At 31.3% G+C, this 20,513-nt stretch overlaps 2 protein-coding genes across 2 annotated transcripts; both read right to left on the reverse strand.

Annotated features, from left to right (window-relative positions):
* Nucleotides 1–3,121: 3,121 nt before the first annotated feature.
* Nucleotides 3,122–7,226, reverse strand: LOC123918105 (probably inactive leucine-rich repeat receptor-like protein kinase At5g48380). Its single transcript, XM_045970060.1, has 3 exons — nt 7,065–7,226; nt 4,407–5,363; nt 3,122–4,294 (listed from the first exon to the last, which is right to left on the reverse strand). Exons 1-3 carry the CDS (start codon nt 7,107–7,109, stop codon nt 3,365–3,367), a joined length of 1,932 nt encoding a protein of 643 aa, XP_045826016.1. The 5' UTR covers nt 7,110–7,226; the 3' UTR covers nt 3,122–3,364.
* Nucleotides 7,227–15,177: 7,951 nt separating this feature from the next.
* Nucleotides 15,178–19,185, reverse strand: LOC123918106 (branched-chain-amino-acid aminotransferase 2, chloroplastic-like). The gene is made up of 9 exons (XM_045970061.1): nt 19,066–19,185; nt 18,413–18,593; nt 17,339–17,515; nt 16,991–17,122; nt 16,358–16,456; nt 16,170–16,286; nt 15,976–16,071; nt 15,620–15,732; nt 15,178–15,292 (listed from the first exon to the last, which is right to left on the reverse strand). Exons 1-9 carry the CDS (start codon nt 19,110–19,112, stop codon nt 15,178–15,180), a joined length of 1,077 nt encoding a protein of 358 aa, XP_045826017.1. The 5' UTR covers nt 19,113–19,185.
* Nucleotides 19,186–20,513: the final 1,328 nt, after the last annotated feature.

Genomic DNA, 20,513 nt, shown 5'->3' on the forward strand with positions numbered 1-20,513 from the left:
AGAAAAACCTTATGCCTTTCGAGCTCCTTAGCCCTCCTTTGCTTCTTAGAGGCTTATAGTTCTCTAAACTTCTAAATGAATAATTATGAAGGATGAGAGCTCTATTTATAGTGTTTTTGGACTTGGGCTGCACGAAATATCGTGGTACGATGGATTCATCGTGTGGTCATCGTGGCACGATGGAAAAAATTTGTTACAAATAAATTGCAGATTTTATTCTTTTCTTGGGCATCAAGTTTCTTCCCATCGTGGCCACGATGTAATCCATCGTAGCCACGATAACGTCCATAATTATATTTTTGCTTCAACACGAAAGTTGTAGCTCTTTGTCTTAACTTTCCAATGCATGGTCACAGGACTCGATCCGATACTCATAGCTCCAGTTATGACGTTTTTGGTACGATGTGGTATTTCTTCATTTTTCCATCTTGCGCATCGTACCCACAGTGCTTCACAGATTTCTCATCGTGGCCACGATGCGATCCATCATGCAAGATGGATTGATTTGTTATAATCTTTTAACCGTCTTTTCATCGTGCTACGATGATCATCCATCGTGGTGCGATGAATTCTTCAATTTCTCCTTTTTTGCCCTTTTTTATGCATTTTCCACTTTTCTTGCTTCTTGGTCAAGTAACTTCGTATCTTTAGGATTTGATCTTCAATTACTACTAAAACTACTCTAAAATAGTACTAAAAACATAATATAATTGACTGTCATCACATCTCTATGGGGGCTAGAAAAAAGGTAAACTTGTATATATAACATGCAACTTGAAGAAAAGGGAGACATTTAGAAAGAGAAAAATGGTTAGAAATTAATTTTTTCTTATTTTCAATCGAGCATGTTTATCTTAATCTTACACATTTTATTGTTATAAAATGATAAATACGGTGTAATTTTTTTAGAATAATCGATCATTTGTCATATTAGTTAGAAAATGAACAATGTTTGGTGGAATGGGCAAAACCTTACTTAAAACCTAGAGTAAGGTTTTATCAGTTGGTGGATCCAAAACTTGAAAGTCAATACTCAGCAAAAAGAGCATACAAAGAAATGAAATTAGTTACACTTTGTTTTTGTCGTGGCCAAAAATCAAGACCGTTAATGAGTGAAATTGCTAAAATATCTTAACAACTTCACTCATTGACGGTCTTGATTTTTGGTTGTGGCAAAGAAAAAGTGTAACTAACTTCATTGCTTTGTGTGCTCCTTTTGTTGAGTATTGGCCTTCAAGTTTTGGATCCATCAGGTGATAAAACCCTACTCTAGGTTTTAAGTAAGGATTTGTCCATTCAACCAAACATTGTTCCTTTTTTGACTATAGCATTGTAGTGGAATTTGAACAAACCACTGTTGTTCCGGGATACGGTGTTTAGTACAAAGTATTGTCAAATATCTGCTATTGCTGAACTATAGCATTGTAACGTAGCAAAATTTAAACAAACCACTCTTTTCCACGATCCACAATTAACAATACTGATTATGTTATAACTATTGTTTAAAAAGATAGACAAAAAGAGTACCTCTTTGCTTCCTTTCTCCACCAGCTGCGGATGTAGCAATTCGTGCATATGATTAGCTATGCTTTGTGTCCCCTTGCTTGTGATGGAGGAAATATATTTTCCTAGCTCTTTAACCTTGTTTAGGTGACTGTTTCTATTATTCTTCTTCCTCTTCAATTGGAGTAGGAGATGTAATAAGTAACCACAATATAGCAAGTCAATGATAATGCAAAACCAACAATGAGGCCACCCTTTAATGCTTGATGGAACTTGTCACCGGAGCATGGTGCCAAAGACACTCCTCCACAAAGTTCATTATTATTAGCATAATTAGAAACTACTCCTCTTTGGAACATCGGCACTGGCCCTGACAAATCATTGTCAGAAAAATCAAACACTTTAAGCCTGTTAAGCAGGGAAAATTCTTGGGGGATATGACCACTTAACATGTTGCGGTCAAGCTTAAGAGAATTCAGGTAAGTGCAGTTTGCAAAATATATCGGAATTTCACCAGTGAATTTGTTACCAGAGATATCCATGGCAGTAACATATTTGAGTATGGTTGATATATCAGGTGGGATGGGTCCTGAGAGCTCGTTGAGAGAAAGGTCTACGCCCATAATTGAAGAGCAGTATTGATGACCACGCGGAAACTGGCCCTTCAATCCCATGTTAGATAGTTTGAGATTTAGTACTTTATTCTCATCAGGATGCCAGCATTCAACCCCATAAAAACGACATATGAAACCTTCAGTTTTGTGGTTGAAGTTCCAGCTCAAGGTTAAGTAATTATTTGGGTCTTCCAAGGAATTATTTTAAACACAAGATATCAGTATCTGTACTCTGACCAGCCATTAACATACTGAGGCACAAGAATATTTGGAATAGAAAATCCCTTTTTATTTGAAAAGCCATTTTGGTGGAGATACAAAAACTGAGACTGCAGAAAAATTAGAAAATTACGTCGAAAAATGGTGCGTACAATCAGGAAACCCAAACGCCAAAGGGTTTAATGATCTATATTCTATAATGTTACTTACCAAGATCATAATATCATATGAGAAAATAAAAGTCTACACTAATAATAATCACAATAAAAATAGTGATACTATGGTTTGTACAAGTTTTTGACAACAGCAACACTATTAAATTGGAACATAGCAGAAATACATAACCTTAACTCAACATGAATGAAACTTTGAGCTACCTGCAAATTACAAGCCAAACTAACATCTAATAAGTTAAACTCTAACTTTGGTTTCTATCATATCTATATTGGGAATTTAAATTACATTGTTTGCAAAGAAGTCTTTAAAAGTACTAACTGACTAAGTCAATCTCAAGGAAAACAGTTCATAATTTACTTGACATGACAATTTTCAAACAAAGATAGGGTAAAACAAACAATAGTACTCATAGATTAGAGTTTTCAAATGTTTGCATAATTCAAAGACAAAGAAATTATGGCATTTTGACTGAGCAACCTGAGGAGGGAGCAATTTGACTGAAAATTCGGAGGATTTTGGTGTTTCTTAAATTTAAGGTCCTGATTTGGCCGCGGCTCTATGTCAGTGACAGGCATTTACAATGACTTGACTGACTTTGCAATGGTGAGTTTGATGATGTTGATAACTCCAATTTTTTCTTTTGGATTTTATATTGTAGTAGTTGATTATGCTGCAAAATTTGTGTTTCGAGTTGTTGATTTTGATGATAACTATTTGTTATTATATGCAGGAAAGATATATTATAAATATAACTGAGAGTTGTACAACTTTTTATTACGATGATTATGAGAGTAACATTAAATTTTTCCGACATAACAAAACCTATGGATGCGTAAGTCTGATCTAATTATTTAAAACTCAACAATTTCGTCTATAGTAATAGAGGAAGCATATTCTAATCCCCTTAATGTGTCAGAATCATTAACCAAGTCATTTTTCCCCTTCCTTACATTGCTCATATTGTTATAAACTTCAACCATTGTTGGCCTTTGGTTTGATAAAGGCTTAACACACTCGCAAGCAATCTTTAGGAGAGTACAAACTTCATTTTCAAGTCCTTCCCCTGTCACAGATTTATCAATTACATTATAGAAACTCAAAGGGTTGGCACATAAATCAGAAGTATCATATGAACGCGACAATTCATTATATGTTTTCCCCGTCATCAATTCAAAAAGCACACTTCCAAAGTCATAGACATCCTTCTTCCCATCATTCACTTTAAACATCGTGCCTAGATGATCTTCAGTGTTGGGATTCATAAATTTGGCCTCTCCAAAATTGGATATTTTGGGTTCAAAATTCTCATCTAGCAATATGCATTCTGAACATATGTTAAAATGCACTATGCCTGAATCACATGTATGATGTAGCCATGCTAAGCCTCTTGCTATTCCAAGTGCAATGTTGATCCTATCATGCCATTTCAATCTTATGACTTCACTTTCCAAAGGATGTAACCATTTGGAAAGCCTTCCATTTGACATGTATGCATATGCCAAAAGCCTTTCCTTTTCTTCAATGCAAAACCCAAGCAGGGGAACTATATTTTTGTGTTTGTACCTACACAAAATCGCTGTTTCCAAAAGGAATTGCCGTTTAAATAAGCAAGAGTCAAATAGTCTCTTAACAGCTAGTAACTGACCATTAGGCAGAAATCCTTGGTACATCATTCCCATCTTTCCTACACCGATGGCATTGTCCATAGCGAAACAGTCAGTTGCATCACGCAGTTCTTCTAACCATATTGTTGATATCAGACTTTCCAATAGTACAGAGATCTGTGGATGCAGGTGTAATTATTGTTTACATTGAAAGGATATACCAATTAAAGTGTACAAAATAATTGAATATTTGGTGTTCTTAAAAAGAAATAATGAAGAAATTGAGTACCTCTTTTGTTTCGTTGTGTACAATCTGTGAATTTAACAGTTCATGCATCTGATTAACTACCGTCCGTGTCCTCCTGCTTGTGATGGAGCAAACATATTTGCCCAATTCTTTAGCTTTGTTTAGGGGAATGTTTTTTCTCTTTTTCAATTGATGCACCCAATGTGCACATTTGGAGTAGAACATACAAGTGATCATAACAGAAAAAATGAAAGAAAAAACATAACCAATAATAAGACCACCTTTGAACGATTGATGGAAATCGTCTTGCTTGTCACGTGTCAAGGAGCATGGTCTCAAAGACCCTCCACAAAGTCCTCTATTGTTAGCATAGTTAACGTTTACGAACATGACGAACATTGGCACTTGCCCATACAATTGATTGTTAGAAAAGGAAATCGTTTTAATCCTCGTAAGAGTGCCGATTTCTTTTGGAATTTCACCTGTTAGCATATTGTTGTCAAGTTTAATAGTATTCAGGTATGTGCAATTTGCTAAAGTTGTTGGAATTTCACCGGTGAATCTGTTATAAGAGAGATCAATGGTGGTAACAAATCTGAGTATTTCTGATATATCAGATGGAATGGGTCCTGAAAGGTCGTTGACTGAAAGATCTAATCCTGTCAACGTAGTGCAATTCACAATTCCCCGCGGAAACTTGCCCTTCAATCCCATGTTCGATAGTTTGAGATTTAGTACTCTATTCTCATCAGGATGCCAACATTCAACACCATTGAATTTACATATGTAACCTTCGGTATTGTTGTAGAAGTTCCAGCTCGAGGTTAAGTAATTATTTGGGTCTTCGAAGGAATTCTTAATGGATTTTAAACACAAGATATCAGTCTCAGTACCATGACTTATCATTAAGATACTGAGCAAAGAGCACAAAAAGAAGGTATGCAAGAGAATATCCCTTTTTATTTGGACAACCATTCCGTGCCTATACAAAAACTGAGACTGTACAAAATATGATGGAGAAGAAAAGTGAGTTCACAGAAAATGGAAAAATAAAACACATTAAGGCTAAATGATATCAAAATTAAAGTGAACGAATTTAGCGTGTTGGTGGCAAAGTTATGGGGTGTGTGGGAAGGCTTTAAGTAAGCTTGGGAGTTGGGGTACCGTCATGTGGAGCTGCGCATGGATGCCCAGGGTGTGGTTAAATTTCTTAACAAAGAGGTGGGAGTGTAGCCGTGTAGGTAGAGGGTTGGGGCATTTGCATGAAGATATGGAGGTTATTGCAAAGAACGACAAAATTATAAATAAAATAATTGATATACAAAACTTATTATCCTTTTTATACATAAATATAAATAATATAGTTGTTTAAAAGTTAAAACTAAAAAGAGTTTACTTAACCGAACTCTGGACTACTAGAGCCCCTTTCCCCGAAATCAGAGGGTTATAAACCAAAAAAAACCAAAAAGACCGAGACTTAAGTTAAAGTCCTAAAAGAAATAATCACTCTAACATCACTAACAGCTTCATATTGGAAACATCTGTATTATTTACTTTATTTCTTGTACTCAACTCATCAATAAAATTCATTTTCTTAATAAAAAACATCACTATAACATGCATTAAGTTGTTTGTTGGACTTATCACTAGGGGTGCAAAACATTTGGTTATCCTTAACCAAATTACTGGCCAATTCATATCTAATCTTACTTTGCAAAATCCATTAAAAAAAAACCACACCACTCCAATAAAAAAAACACCAATTATAAATCATAATCACATTTTGTAATTTGGTTTGGAATTAGTTTACAAATTCAGGCCCAATAATAGCTAATTCAGACCTAATCTTCAATTTTTTAAAATTCTTTAAATCGTTTATTATATAATAAAATAATTAATTAAAAGAGGTGGTGGAGGACCGGTGGTCAACACGGTGGTCAACGCCGGACCACCAGTGGCCTGCACGGCAGCGGGTGGTGGTTTTCCGGATGTCATCCGGTGACTTTTGCGGCGGCCGGTTGTGGTGCTCCGGTGGTCGGCCGCCACCAACCACCCATACTATTTTATTATTATTTAATTTTAAAAATCAGACTTTTAATAGTTATTTTAAAAATAATTAAAAAATTAGTTTTTAATGCTTTTAGTTTTTCAAAAAAATCAGTATTTTAATTTTTTTCCTATAATAAATATTTTTTTTTTGTATTTAAAAATCAGATTTTTTAATTTTAAAAATTACTCTTTTTTTAAATAATAAAAAATATTTTTAAAACAATATAAAAAACATGTTTTCGGCTAAGTAAAAAATAATTTGGGTTTAGAAAAAAAACTTTGTGGGTTGATTATAAACCAATTCAATCATAAAATTAATGAAAAAAATATGTTTTTAAAATAATTAATAAATCTATTTTTTTTAATCAACTAGTTTAAGTAAAAAACCAATTTAAAATTGGATCATGTGAATAACCTAAATTTTATTACAAATCAATTATAAATTGGTTTCGATCCGGTTAATAACCAAATCCAAATTAGTTTTAAAAAATAACCGGTTTGTCATTGAAATGATTTTGGTTTAGAACCAAAACTATCAATTAGGTGTGGCGTGGATTCCATATACCAACCATACACACCCCTACTTATCACTATAGCAACAACATTAAAATAGTGTAAGCTAAATAAGTTTATTATGTATTGGAATCTCACCAGAGAAGTCGTTACTAGAAAGATCATGTGGCCAGAAATATGCATCCTGAAAGGCCCTTTTGATGCAATGAAGATAAATATTCCCACAAATTACCACTAATTCACTTCTTTGCAAAATGCTAGAGTTTGCTTAAATGAATTATACAGTGAACATTTATTTACATAGGTATATATGAAGATTCTTCTTTCTTATAGTATTCAATTACTACTATTTTCTAAACCCTTTTGTGGTTTCCACTTTCCAGGTTCAGTACTATCATTGACTATGTCATTGACTCCAGTAGTTTCGTGGAATCGGCTCTCCTCGTGAACCACATAAGTCATCACATTGCACCAGTAATTTCCTACTTAAAATTATACTACTATCACAATCATATTGCATCCCTCATTTACAAACAGTTGATATGGTTTTTTGTATTTTTGTATTGCGGAATTTGGTGAGATATAATTTTAGGAAGAAAACTCTCATCAAATATAGGGTTATATGAAGAATACTAAAGTTCTTGTTTTATTCATTATGCTTATGACTCTATATATAGAGCTACATAAAAACAAATCATATATTTTTAAAACAAAACTAATCCTATAATAAATTCTAAACAAATCTTAAATATTCTAAATAGAAATATAAATCATAAAACCTAATATTATCATATTTTAAATATAAATCTAAATAATATTTAAATCTAAGATCTTCCAAAAAAGATATTTAGGCATTATTCCCAACACTCCTCCTTGACTGAATATCTTGTTGTTGTATCCAATCTGAGATTTGCACTGAAATTTTATTGTATTTTTTGTTTATCAAACCTCTCCTCTTTGACCGAATATCTTTGTGTTGTATCCGACCTGAGATTTGAGTTGAAAAAACTTTTTTTTGAACACTCCTCCTCGACTGAATATCTTTGTGTTGTATCCAGCATGAGATTCATGTTGATTTTTGTTGTTGTTGTTGTTGTTCATCCACATTATTTGTTGCTGTTTTTGTTTAACACTCCTCCCTGACTGAATATTTTTATGTTGTATCCAGCCCGAGATTCATGTTGATTTTTGTTTTTGTTGTCTACATCTTCATATGAGACTTGAGCTTTTTTCATGTATTTGTTATGGTTATACATGAAACTATCTCGCATATAACATATGAAAGATGCAGGTTATGGTTATGGTTTTTCTACAACTTCATATGAGACTTGAGCTTTTTTCATGTATTTGTTATGGTTATGGGTTATATAATACATGAAATCATCTCGCATATAACGTATGAAAGGTGTAGGTTATGGTTATGGTTTTTGGCTATGAGTTGTTTTTCTCTTGTTTTTCACATCTTCATAATAAAGATGCAATCAAGGTTATGGGTTGTTGATTTCATGGTTTCTTCTTTTTTCTTCGTCTTCATCATCTTCTTCCATCTTCACAGATCTGAACCTTAGCGCTCTGATGCCACTGATATGGTTTTTTGTGTTTTTGTATTGCGGAATTTGGTGAGATATAATTTTAGGGAGAAAACTCTCCTCAAATATAGGGTTATACGAAGAATACTAAAGTTCTTGTTTTATTCATTATGCTTGTGACTCTATATATAGAGCTACATAAAAACAAATCATATATTTTTAAAACAAAACTAATCCTATAATAAATTCTAAACAAATCTTAAATATTCTAAATAGAAATATAAATCATAAAACCTAATATTATCATATTTTAAATATAAATCTAAATAATATTTAAATCTAAGATCTTCCAAAAAAGATATTTAGGCATTATTCCCAACAACAGTCACTAAAATTAAATAAAATATTTTATCTCATTCAAAACTAACACTCTGTCTCAAAAGATACTGAGTTCAAGTGGTTAATAAACTTCTCCTAAAACGAATAAGTTGAGAGAACTCGAGTTCGATTTCTGGTGGAAACAATTTTTGGCGAGATTTTACTTATCTCGTGGCCGAATTCTGAATTATCGGCCACCTTCCTTTGGAAACCAGAGAGTTAATACATAAAAAAAATTGGGCCTAAAAAAACCTAAAAAATAATTTAGTTATAAATATTATTCCGGCACACCTAAAAGTCTCACGTCGGTTGAGAATCAAGTCTAAGGATAGTTTATATATAACACTCACTCTTATACTCACTGAGACACCATTTACAAAGAACAAAACCGTGCGGACGGTCCAAAGCAGATAATATCTCAAAACGTAGTGTGGCATATTTGAGGGTGGAATGGGGAGCGATACATGCCCTCTAGCCTCTTAGTCTCGACTAGAGGACAATTGTTCCGGTACACCTAAAAAGTACCACTTCTACCTTTGTGTGTGTGCTTTTTATTTTTTATTTTTTAAAGTTTACACTAATCGATTTTAAAGTTAAGTGACCAAATTAAACTTCTAAAATAAATTAACGGATAGAAAAAGGATTTGAGCCTAAAATTGACTTTGTGTCGGATAAAAAGAAAAGTTTAATATTGGTGGTCTCCTACCAAATTATATATTTTCCATACTGACTTTGGAAGAAAACTGAATGTAAATTGTAATGCATCATTTGCTTGTAAAAAGTCAGAAGCACCCTTGCTTTGGGTGATTTGACTATTGGTTAGGACATTATTAATCATATTTATACATAAACTAGTCCCACACCCGTGCGATGCACGGGTGTTATGCGGTATTTTATATTATAATAATGTTGAATTAACTTCTTTCAATCACATGCGCAATAACATCCAAAACAATTAAAATAGACACATATTATTTAGATTAAAATATCAATCAATATATGAGATTTAAATTAAAACGAAAGCTAATAATCATTACCAACTATTTTTTCTTCTTCAGTTGAATTCAAAATATCTTGGAATGGCATAAAATCAAAATGGTTCAATGGAATGTGTGTAGCATCGATCTTGGTAAATGTAGTAGTGTGCGATGCACGGACATTATACGTTTTATAATGAAGCGTCAAAAAATTATTTGTATAAATAGTAAATTAATAATTGAAACAATAGATGTTATCAAAATAATATTAGCAATAAAACTTAATTAAAAATATTAACAATATGAATTATATTTGTAATTGCATTTCAAACAATTTATTTGTAGTGTTTCGTAAATATCATGCAAAGTCCCACTACAGAAATATCACAAATTAGACAATAAGAATGCTAAGAAAAAAATAAATATTGAATATTAAAAGGGAAATAAATGAAGAAATAAGGATGAGAAAGAGGGTTGGGTAGAAGGGTTATACAATGACTATGATAAAGTGCTAAAATAGAATATACTTGCAAAATCAACAATATAGTTTCACTCGTTAAATACAAAGAAAAAGAAAGATACAATAAAATTAAAAAATTTCATAAACATATCATTCTTCTACAACACTAATAACCCTTCCAAATAGAAATTTCACATGCCCATATATGTATGAGGAGGGATATAAGACATATATATTATAAAATAATTAATTCACAAAATCGTTTTTATTATAGTGAGAGTGTCAATCAACATGTTTGACACTAAAAAAATATTAAAAGAGGTGAATACTTATTATCTAACTCTTGATTTATCCACAAAAAGAAATGATCTAAAGACTATGATTGATTGATACAATTAGGGTTAGGATTAGTGGTAGGAGAACTATCTAGGATTTATATATATAGATATAGATTAAGTCAATAATGTATATCTTCGTATTTTTTTTGTATGACTAAATTATAAACTCTTTGTTGTTTCTATGAAAACGGTTGACATTTAAATGGGATAAATATTGAAAGAGAATCCAACCATGTTCATCTTCATTGTCACTAAGAAATGTTATAATAATGTAGAAAAATGTAACATCACAACATCAATTTTTGGATAATTGGAGAGGTATAATTCAATAATAATGTAGAAAATTGTAACATCTTGTGACATCAATTTTTGGATAATTGGAGAAGCATAATTCTTTATTATTTATTATGAGACTGATATAATATAAAAAAAAAAATAGAGATGAAAATGATATAATATTGATTATATTGAAAAAATATATAAGGAAGTGATGTGGAAACAAAAAAAATAGAGATGAAAATGATATAATATAAGGAAGTGATGTGGCATTATTGTGTGATTTAATTGGATGTAAATGAGTGATGTGGATTAGGGTTAAGATGGATAGTAGGAGAACTATCTAGGAAATATATATATCGATATATTTTTTTAGGTAAAAAATTTAGTGCATTTCATTTAAAATCAAATAAAAAATATAAGGTAGTATATGATAAATGAAACCTCAAAAAAAGTATAATACCGTGCACTTCATAAGACTTAAAGAGGCATCTTAGACCATCTCCAATGGTGTAGTACCTATTAGATACTTATGGTACTTATTAGGTACTACCATTGGAGTACCACCCATTTGAGTACCTATTAGGTACTACTTCTAAAATAAGAACCCTCTCTCTCCTCTTGGACCCACCTTATTTTTCATTAAAATATTATTTTCATGAGCCCACTTTATTTTCTATATTTAATTTGAATTAATGGTACAAAAACACAATTTTATTTTTGTACATCACAAAAGCATAATTTTTGAATTGGCATGCCTCTAAAAAAATTTAATGCCAACCATATAGACATTGGTGCAATATTCGGTAAATAGAACCTAATATAATATGGGGTATTATTTAGCCGATGGTATTTATCCATAATGGGCTACCCTTGTCAAGAGCACAAATTCAAGATAGGTGAACTCATCTTCAACTTCAACATGATCTTGTCGAACATATTTGGCAACGTTTTGGGCATGATGATCAACAAAATTAATTGTTTTTTAAATTATGTAATGTTATTTTAAATTATTTTTTAATTATCTAATTCTTAAAATTTGGCAATATTATTTTAAATTAAATTTTGAATTTTAATTATTTTTTGAATTATAAAAAAAATAGTACATACTAATTTTGTAATTTTATCATTCAATCAATTTATATTATAAAATATATAATTAAATAATAAGTTATTGTAATGATGTGAAATTATTGATGGGACCCATTTTAGAACTTTTTAAGAAGTGCTCCATTGGAGGGGTTGAGTACCTATTAGGTACTATTATTAAAAAATAATAAATTAGTGATGTGTGAATGTGGGACCCATTTAAGTACTCAAAGTTGGAGTGCTCCATTGTGGATGGTCTTAGACCCCAAAAAATTAAAGAACTAATTTATAGGACAATTAAATAGCATAATGTATTTATGATAGAGTAACATTATGTTTCCAACATAACAAACCTATGGATGCATTATGATATCCTTATCTAAGGATGATTTGTTCCAAGGAACTCGAGTTTAAAATTTGTCAGACTTTACATGACTCTAAACAAACTTTCCATTGAGAACTTGGAGTTAAGACCAACAAAAAGAACTTATCTAATTATTAATAACTCGATAATTCCATTTGTAGAATTAGTGGAAACAATTTCTGATGATCCCCTTAATGCGTCAAAATCATCACTACAGCCATGTCGCCCCTTCTTTACATTGCTTATATTCTTGTAAACTTCAAGCATTGTTGGTCTTTGATCTGGTAAAAGCTTAACACATTCACAAGCAATCTTCAGAAGACCACAAACTTCATTTTTAAATCCTTCCCCAGTTAGAGATTTAATCAATAGCATTATAGAAATTTGAAGGGTTACCACATATATTAGTTCTGATGCATGCACGCGGGCGGACCCAGCCATAAACTTTTAGTGGGGCTAAAAAAATTTAGGCATTATAGTTTTTTTTCATCCCAATAATAATTCAGTTAAACAACAAACATTATGTGAAATTAATTACTACTAATACAACATGTATATCCAAAAAAAAGAACAACAAACCTGAAAATATTTACTCAAAAAAATAAACCAACAAACTATATCTAAAAAGCCACAAAATTTCTATTCGAAAAAAAAAACTACTAATTTATTGAATATATGTTAAATCATGCATATCACTTGATTAATTCAATCAGCTTATATCTTATTAATTTTTATTCCAATTTTGTATTTAATTTTTATTCCAATTTTACTGTATTGTCTTACTTGAAAAAATTAAATATTAATTAAACTTTTTTTTATGTCATTTCATATTTATATGCTAGTTCAATTGCTAATTTTACCCAATTCTATAAATTCAATTAGTGGTCAACTATATTTTGACAAAAAAGGTCAAAGTTTATGATTATAAAATTAAACTATATAACTTAAAATAAGTGGAAATAATCTAACTGTCAAACACAAACTAATTAATCTAGAGATAAACTAATCTAAGTGTAATAAAGTTGATAGTAGTAAAAAAAAGAAAGAATAGTATTTATAGATAGTGTTAAATATGTTTTTGGTCCCTATAGTTTCACAGAATTTTCGTTTTAGTCTCTAAAATTTATTTTCACACTTTTTAGTCCCTGAAAGTTTCTTCACTCAAGGTTTTTAGTCCCTACTTTTCATTCAACTTGTGAATATCATTTGAAATTTAATTTTTTTTATGTGGTAATGTTTAGAACATTATATGAATCTCTGTTACAAAAATTTAATTTTTTTTAACAAGAGATGAATTAAATATGATTTTTTTAGTTTTTTGCACATAAAAATTCATAAATAATTCATCTTATATTAAAAAAATCTAAATTTTTATCGGAGATGTTCTTATAATATTATAAACATGAATATAAAAGATCATTCAAAAATGTGAAAGTATACAATAGTTTGATTAAAAGTAGGGACTAAACACCTCGAGTGAAGAAACTTCAGGGACTAAAAAGTATAAAAACAAACTTCAGAGACTAAAACAAAAATTCTGTGAAACTATAGGGACCAAAAACATATTTAACCCTTATAGATATTTGCAGATAAAATAAATAGATAAATTAAATACTATATTATTAAAGATTCTATATACAAGAGAATGAGTAATCAATCAGAAGGATTCTTTTAACTTTTAAGGAAACTTCTATGGTGCATTACTGTTTTGGATTTATTGGACTTTTTTTGGTGCAGTTTCTTTAATTGATAAATAGAATACCAATTAATTGCACATCAGCGCAAGTCCATAATAAGCATTGTGAAAATTTTATTTATTGCATATAAGTCCTTTTATTAGTTAAAATTTAAGGAAAATGTTAAATAGTGCACTCGGTGCACTAGTTAAACACATAAATAAAGAAATTTTGTCTTGAAACTCGTGCATTCAATGCATTGAAAGTGTAAAAAATTGTTTTGATAAAAATTAATTTTATGTTTTATTTCTATTTTTGGTATGCTTAACAAGTATACCGGGTGCACTGTTTAACATGACCCTATTTTAATAATTAAAACTTAATTTTTTAAATTTGGATTTAAATCATATTTCCAAAAAAAATAATATTATCATCACAAACTCACCATCACCCATCATCATCACCAACCAAAATCAAGAAATCATCACCATTTTATCATCCTTCATAATCTTCACTTTCTCAAAACCTAAACAAATATTCATATCCCCGAAATTAATTGTGGCTTCATCAACTCCTCAAAATTTCTTCACCTCCATTAAAGAACGACAAGAAGATGAAGGTTTTTAATAACAATAAAGTGGGTTTGATTTTTCTGGGTTTTGTATCAAACTTGTTTTTGAGTTCTGAGTTTAATCTTTGAATCTTATGTTCTTTTATGCCATTTTTTAATTTGTTAAACGCTTTTTATGATTATTTTATTTTTCTCATTCAAAAAGGTTTCAAATTTTGGTTTGTTTAGATTTTTTTCCTGAAGAAGCAAGTCATAGCCAAAACCATTGGTTGTGAAGTTTTAATATTAGTTATAATTTTGTTTTAATTGATTTACGATCACAATTAAGAAATTTAAAACAATTTAAATATTGAGGTAATTTTGTAACTTTTAATATGTTAGGAACTTAGTTGTAATATTAATAAATGTAAAGATACGTGATAAATACAATATAGGTTGTTTGTACCATATATATATTGTTGATTCTGACATCCGTGCTTTACTACATATATATATATATATATATATATATTTTCTTATTTCTTATTTTGCTATATATACCAAAAAAAAAAAAAAAGTGGAGCTGGGACCAACAAACAAAAATAAAATATAGCTCAATCAATCTTGACTATCCATCCTTTTTTATCCTCCAAAAGACCTGTATGGATGCCGGTAATCAAATCATACAGCTTCTGAGTCACAGTGTCTGGCCCTGTTTTGAATTTAATACTGCAAAAAAAAAAACATTAATTTGTTACCTGTTATTAAACTGCTGATAAAAAGACGTTCAAATTTGAATTATATTGTATGGTTTTTTTTGAAAACTTGGTATCCGCCCTTAGGACCGACTAATTCAAGGGGACCAATCCCACTGTCCACTTGCGGGGGCCCATTTAAAACCAGAGTGTTTTTGCTCTGTATGGACTTAGCCCACCGAAATTAACACCGGTGGGAATCGAACCTGAGACCTTGAGAGGTGCATACTCCAAGAGCCCAAGTCAACACCACTCGACCAACCCCAAGTAGGTTAATTATATTGTATGTTACACTACCTACCATTTATTCTTGTATGTTACACTACCAACATCAGAGATCCCAACAGCGGTTCCGGTACAAAAAACCTCGTTAGCTCGAAGTAGTTCTTTTACCGATATCTTGTGTTCCTTGACCTTAGACAAATTCAAACAAAACATTAGAATGTTTTTGGCGTAAATCAGATATTCTTTGCGTATACTAATCTGTCGAGTCTTGTGGAACTTAAATTGGTAGCAAGCTTTCTCTAAAAGTATTAACGTCATTGCATGCCCAAGTCAGATATCGAACCTAAGACTTTACTTATGCTAGAATCTATCAGTGTCATCTCATCTAGATTTCATGTAAAACAGTATATCAAAAATCAGTATAATAATTACCTGGTAACCCAAATCACTAGCAAGTTCAATGATAGTTTTCCTTGTGATTCCAGGAAGAATAGTTCCAAGTGTTGGTGAAGTTGAAATCACCTTACCCTATATATGAATGAAGTAGTACAAAATATATTCAATGAACAAATATATATCTTGATGAAAAATTAATTATAATGTTGCCATATAATTAATAACATTACCTTCACAATGAAAGCATTACATGAAGATACTTCTTCAATGTATTTATGTTCCACTGCATCTAGGAAGAGGACATCAGAAAATCCTTTGGCTTTTGCTTCTTTTACAACTTGGAAAACCTACATTAAATAAAGAAGATATAAAAAAATGCTTATAGATAACGTCTAGATTATTTGAATATATAACTTACAGGTGCATAATTGCCTATATTTTTCACTCCACCAGTTCCACCAGGATATGCACGAGGAAGTTTATTATCAATCAACAAACTCAATGATTCTGTTCGTCCCTGTCCAAATTAAACCAATAATTTTACGATTACCATGTTATAGATATGAAGTTTCTACCACCGTTTAACGGTCACTAATCTTCTTCTAGAAACCTGTGAGTGAGGCACACAAGATTAAAATTTGTGGGGCACAAAAGGTGAATTCTCCTATCTCAATTGAATGTTCCATGTAAACAAGTGTTAGGATCAAACCCTTAAGAACTTGCTTAAGGGGCCAATTTTTTTCCTTGCCACTTAAAACGGAAATTTATAACCAAGACATTGGACTCAAGTGGTTAATAAGTTTCACTTATGACGTATCGTTCGGGAGAATCCGAGTTTGATTCTGATAGGAACAATTCTTGGCCAGAGACTTTTCTAATCTCGTGGCCGAACTCTGATTTACCGGGACTCATTCCCTGGAAACCAGAGGACAAATGCCAAATAAATAAATTAAATGGAAATTTATTTATAATTAAGAACAAGCTTCTCAATTCTCATCTGAGTAATTTTCATAAGTTTTACTTTTAGTTTAAAAAAAATTGGACCCCTTACCTTGTAAATGTTGCTAATTGGATTGGTGTATATTAAGAAGGTGCATTGAGGTGCTGGTGAAATACCCATAACAGATCCACTACCAAATAGTAAAGGCCTAAGGTACAATGCTCCCTTTCCATGAGGAGGTACCTACAATTGCAATTACAAATTTGAAATAATCAAACTCAAACTCACTCAAGTGCATAATCAAACTTGAGCTTACTAAGTGCTTATTTGACATCACATATAGGATTTGTTAGAATCACAATGAGCACTGTGAATATGACAAATGCATTGTAATATCAAACATGCGATAAACACAAAACAAGGCAAAGAGATAAAAGAAAATTAGAGCAACTGGTATACCCAACGTTTATTTGCACGAACAACTTGTTTTACAGCTTCAACGTACTGCTCAACAGAAGGTGATGGCATTAGCAGCCTCTCTGCTCCCATCCGCATTCGCAATGCATTTTCTTCCGGTCGGAATATCTGCACTTCGCCGTCTGTTGTTCTGTATGCCTTCATGCCCTCAAATAACCCCTTTTGCCATGCACATATCATACATGCAATTAGATTTTGAGATCATTTATCCATTGCCCTTTATTATGCGCTGTTTCTTAATTTGTGTAAAAAAAAACATAAAAACATGTATGCAGTTATGCCTAACTAAGTCCCTTGCTTTATGGACTCGAGCGTTGGGTTGGCCTTGATTTGGCTTACAATACTTTCCACACACACAAAAAAAAAAAAACCCAGACATTTACTCGCGCGCCCCACGCGTTTCCCATTTTATCCTTCCGCTACTTAAGTAACGGACGTTATAAAGGTAGGGTGCTTTTGAGGTGTCCGCTACCTATGAAGTAGACGAGGGTATATTGGTAATTTTGTAGGCGCGTCTCAAAATCAATAGGGTGACAAAAATAAATCTCAAAAAATATACTATATCATCATAGAAGTAAGAAAATTGCTTTTCTGGCCTCCTCTTTCCAGAACCCCAAACTTACAAAATTATTCCTAAGATCATTTCGGAACGTAGATTCTAAACACACATAATTTAAGAACGTAAGATCCAAAGTAATAATTTTTTTTTTTTTAATTAAAATTTCGGAATATAAAATCTGAAATGTTGTTTTATACGATAACAATGGGAAAATAGTAACCATATCAACTGACTACGTACCTAAATAGAGAAAGTAGTCATTACATGAGTACACTATGAAATATGGTTACTATTTGAATTAACCTTAATTAGACTATATTTTGTGGAGATAATGATAACCCTTATTTAGAAATTTAATCAAGGATAGAAAGTTATTTCAAATCCTTTTCTTATTTTACTTTCTCCTAGAAAAACAAAAACCTCTCCCTATTTAGTCCACTCCCACTAAAAAAATGTACTAAAATAACTTGATTATAAAGCTATAAACCATAGTTTACCTGTCCATAATTTAAAACAGCAGAATGTGGATTGATATCAATGGTTCCAAATGGCACAAGAGCTCCATTTGAAAAAGTCCCATCTTGTTCATTGGATTTCATAATGTACATATAATCAGTTGGAATCACATCAAATCCAAGTTTGTCCCAATCCATCTTGGCATATATATCTTCAGTCTCCCTACACCAAAACAAATACTAATTTTTTTGTAATGTTAAAGAGAAACTATTTTCACATAAACTAGACCTCTTCCTATAATAAAATTCAGTAATAGGGGGAAAATATTATGAAAAAAAAAATACTATTCTCCATTTTGATCCCAAAATCAATTAAACGAGCGTTTGGTTTGGTGTCCAAAATGTTTTTCCGGGATGTCTAAATAGACGCTACACATCAAAAATAGTTGTCTGTTAAAAAAAAACAAAAAAAAAACGCTGGTTTAATTCAAGTTTACCGCACGAAACAAACATTGCATTATTTGTTTTCTTTCGGCATTATCAAATACAACATGGAAAAAAAAAATTATATTGAAAATATTTTCTATCCGGTAACATATATATATAGAAAAACCCTATGAAAAGAAAAATCAAATCTAAAATTCATATTAAAAATATTGCATGCCATGAATCTAAAAAAGTTGTGGAACAAGAACCTATTGGAAGCTTCACCATTGTTGGTTGGTTGATAGAATGTTTCCATAACCAACCAATTAAGGTGAGATTAAAAATGTAGGCAGGATATAGAGAAGAGAAACTGAGCTTCAAAGGTTGAATGTTGGTCCCAAACTAATTGTTACAAAACACATGGTCTTATATTTATACGCATCATGATTCATGAAGGTACCTAAAATTGACTTTGACTCCTAACTATGGGGATTGTATCTTAGGTTATTATTTGAAGACTAGTTTAGTAAACAAAACTGTATCGATCAACTGTTAATTATACTCCCCTCTTTTGTCTCAACCGCTAAGTTATTTCAATTTTCCTCCAATAATTTGGAGTTGTTTTGCTATTTACAAAACAAAAAAATAACAAAAATAAAATAATTGGAGACCTTGTTATTTACAAACCAAAATCACTTATTGATATAAATAAGTGGGTGATATTTTATTTGTCAAAAAAAAAAAAAAAAGTGGGAGATATTTTGAGCTTGGTACAGTAATTGATCTAACTCGCTTAAAAAGTAGGGGTGGGGTATGACCCGTGGCCGTGAGTATTTTCAAAAACTATATTTTATTTCATGCTTAATTAGTTAAATGGTCCCTTAAAGACATTTTAGGTTTCATTATGGTCCCTTAAAAAAAATGTCTGAATTGGTCCCTTATTAATATCACGTTTGCCACATTGGTCCCTTCCGTTAATTTATTAACACCAAATATATTAGGTGGACCAACATTACATGTGGTCCACCATAAATCTTAATAAATCATTTAATCTTAACCTTTGATTCTTTTGTCAAAATAGTAACCATTTGATTTTGTGTGTCTACCACATCAAGCAATACACCATCAACAACTATTTTTTCTCTCCATTTCTTTATCTTCTTCAATGGACTCACCATGAACACACCATTGACCTTCAATGGAGCTTTCACAAAAAAACTCAAATCGGCTTCAAAAATCACAAAAGAATACACAAATTCGCTTGATTTTTAGCACTGGTCATGAATCTATGCTTAGATTTCATAGTGGAGGCTTATATTTTGAAAACCGAAACAACAACTTAAGAACATAAAAATGACCAAAACATGATTCAAGCAAACTCACACAAAATTAATGATTGGAAAAGCTTCAGAACATGATATTGAACATAAATCAACCAATACTTGCTTGATTTAAGCTTTAGAAGGAAATTGAAGAGACAAATTGAGGAAGAAGGTGATGTTGGAAAATTGGGGGAAAAGATGAATTTTAGAGTTTGTTTGAAGGTTGATTGAAGATTTGAGTATATTTTTTATGATGTTTATGAAAAAGATGAAGAAGAATGGAGGTAGAAGATGAAGAAGGGAGGAGGAAGAAGATGAACGGTGTTTTTTTGCACCATTTAACGTTTTTTGTCAAAAACTAACGGAAAGGACCAAAATGACTAGCGGAGATGTCT

The sequence above is a fragment of the Trifolium pratense genome, linkage group LG3 (genome assembly GCF_020283565.1).
Source record: "Trifolium pratense cultivar HEN17-A07 linkage group LG3, ARS_RC_1.1, whole genome shotgun sequence".
In the NCBI taxonomy this organism is placed as follows: Eukaryota; Viridiplantae; Streptophyta; class Magnoliopsida; order Fabales; family Fabaceae; genus Trifolium; species Trifolium pratense.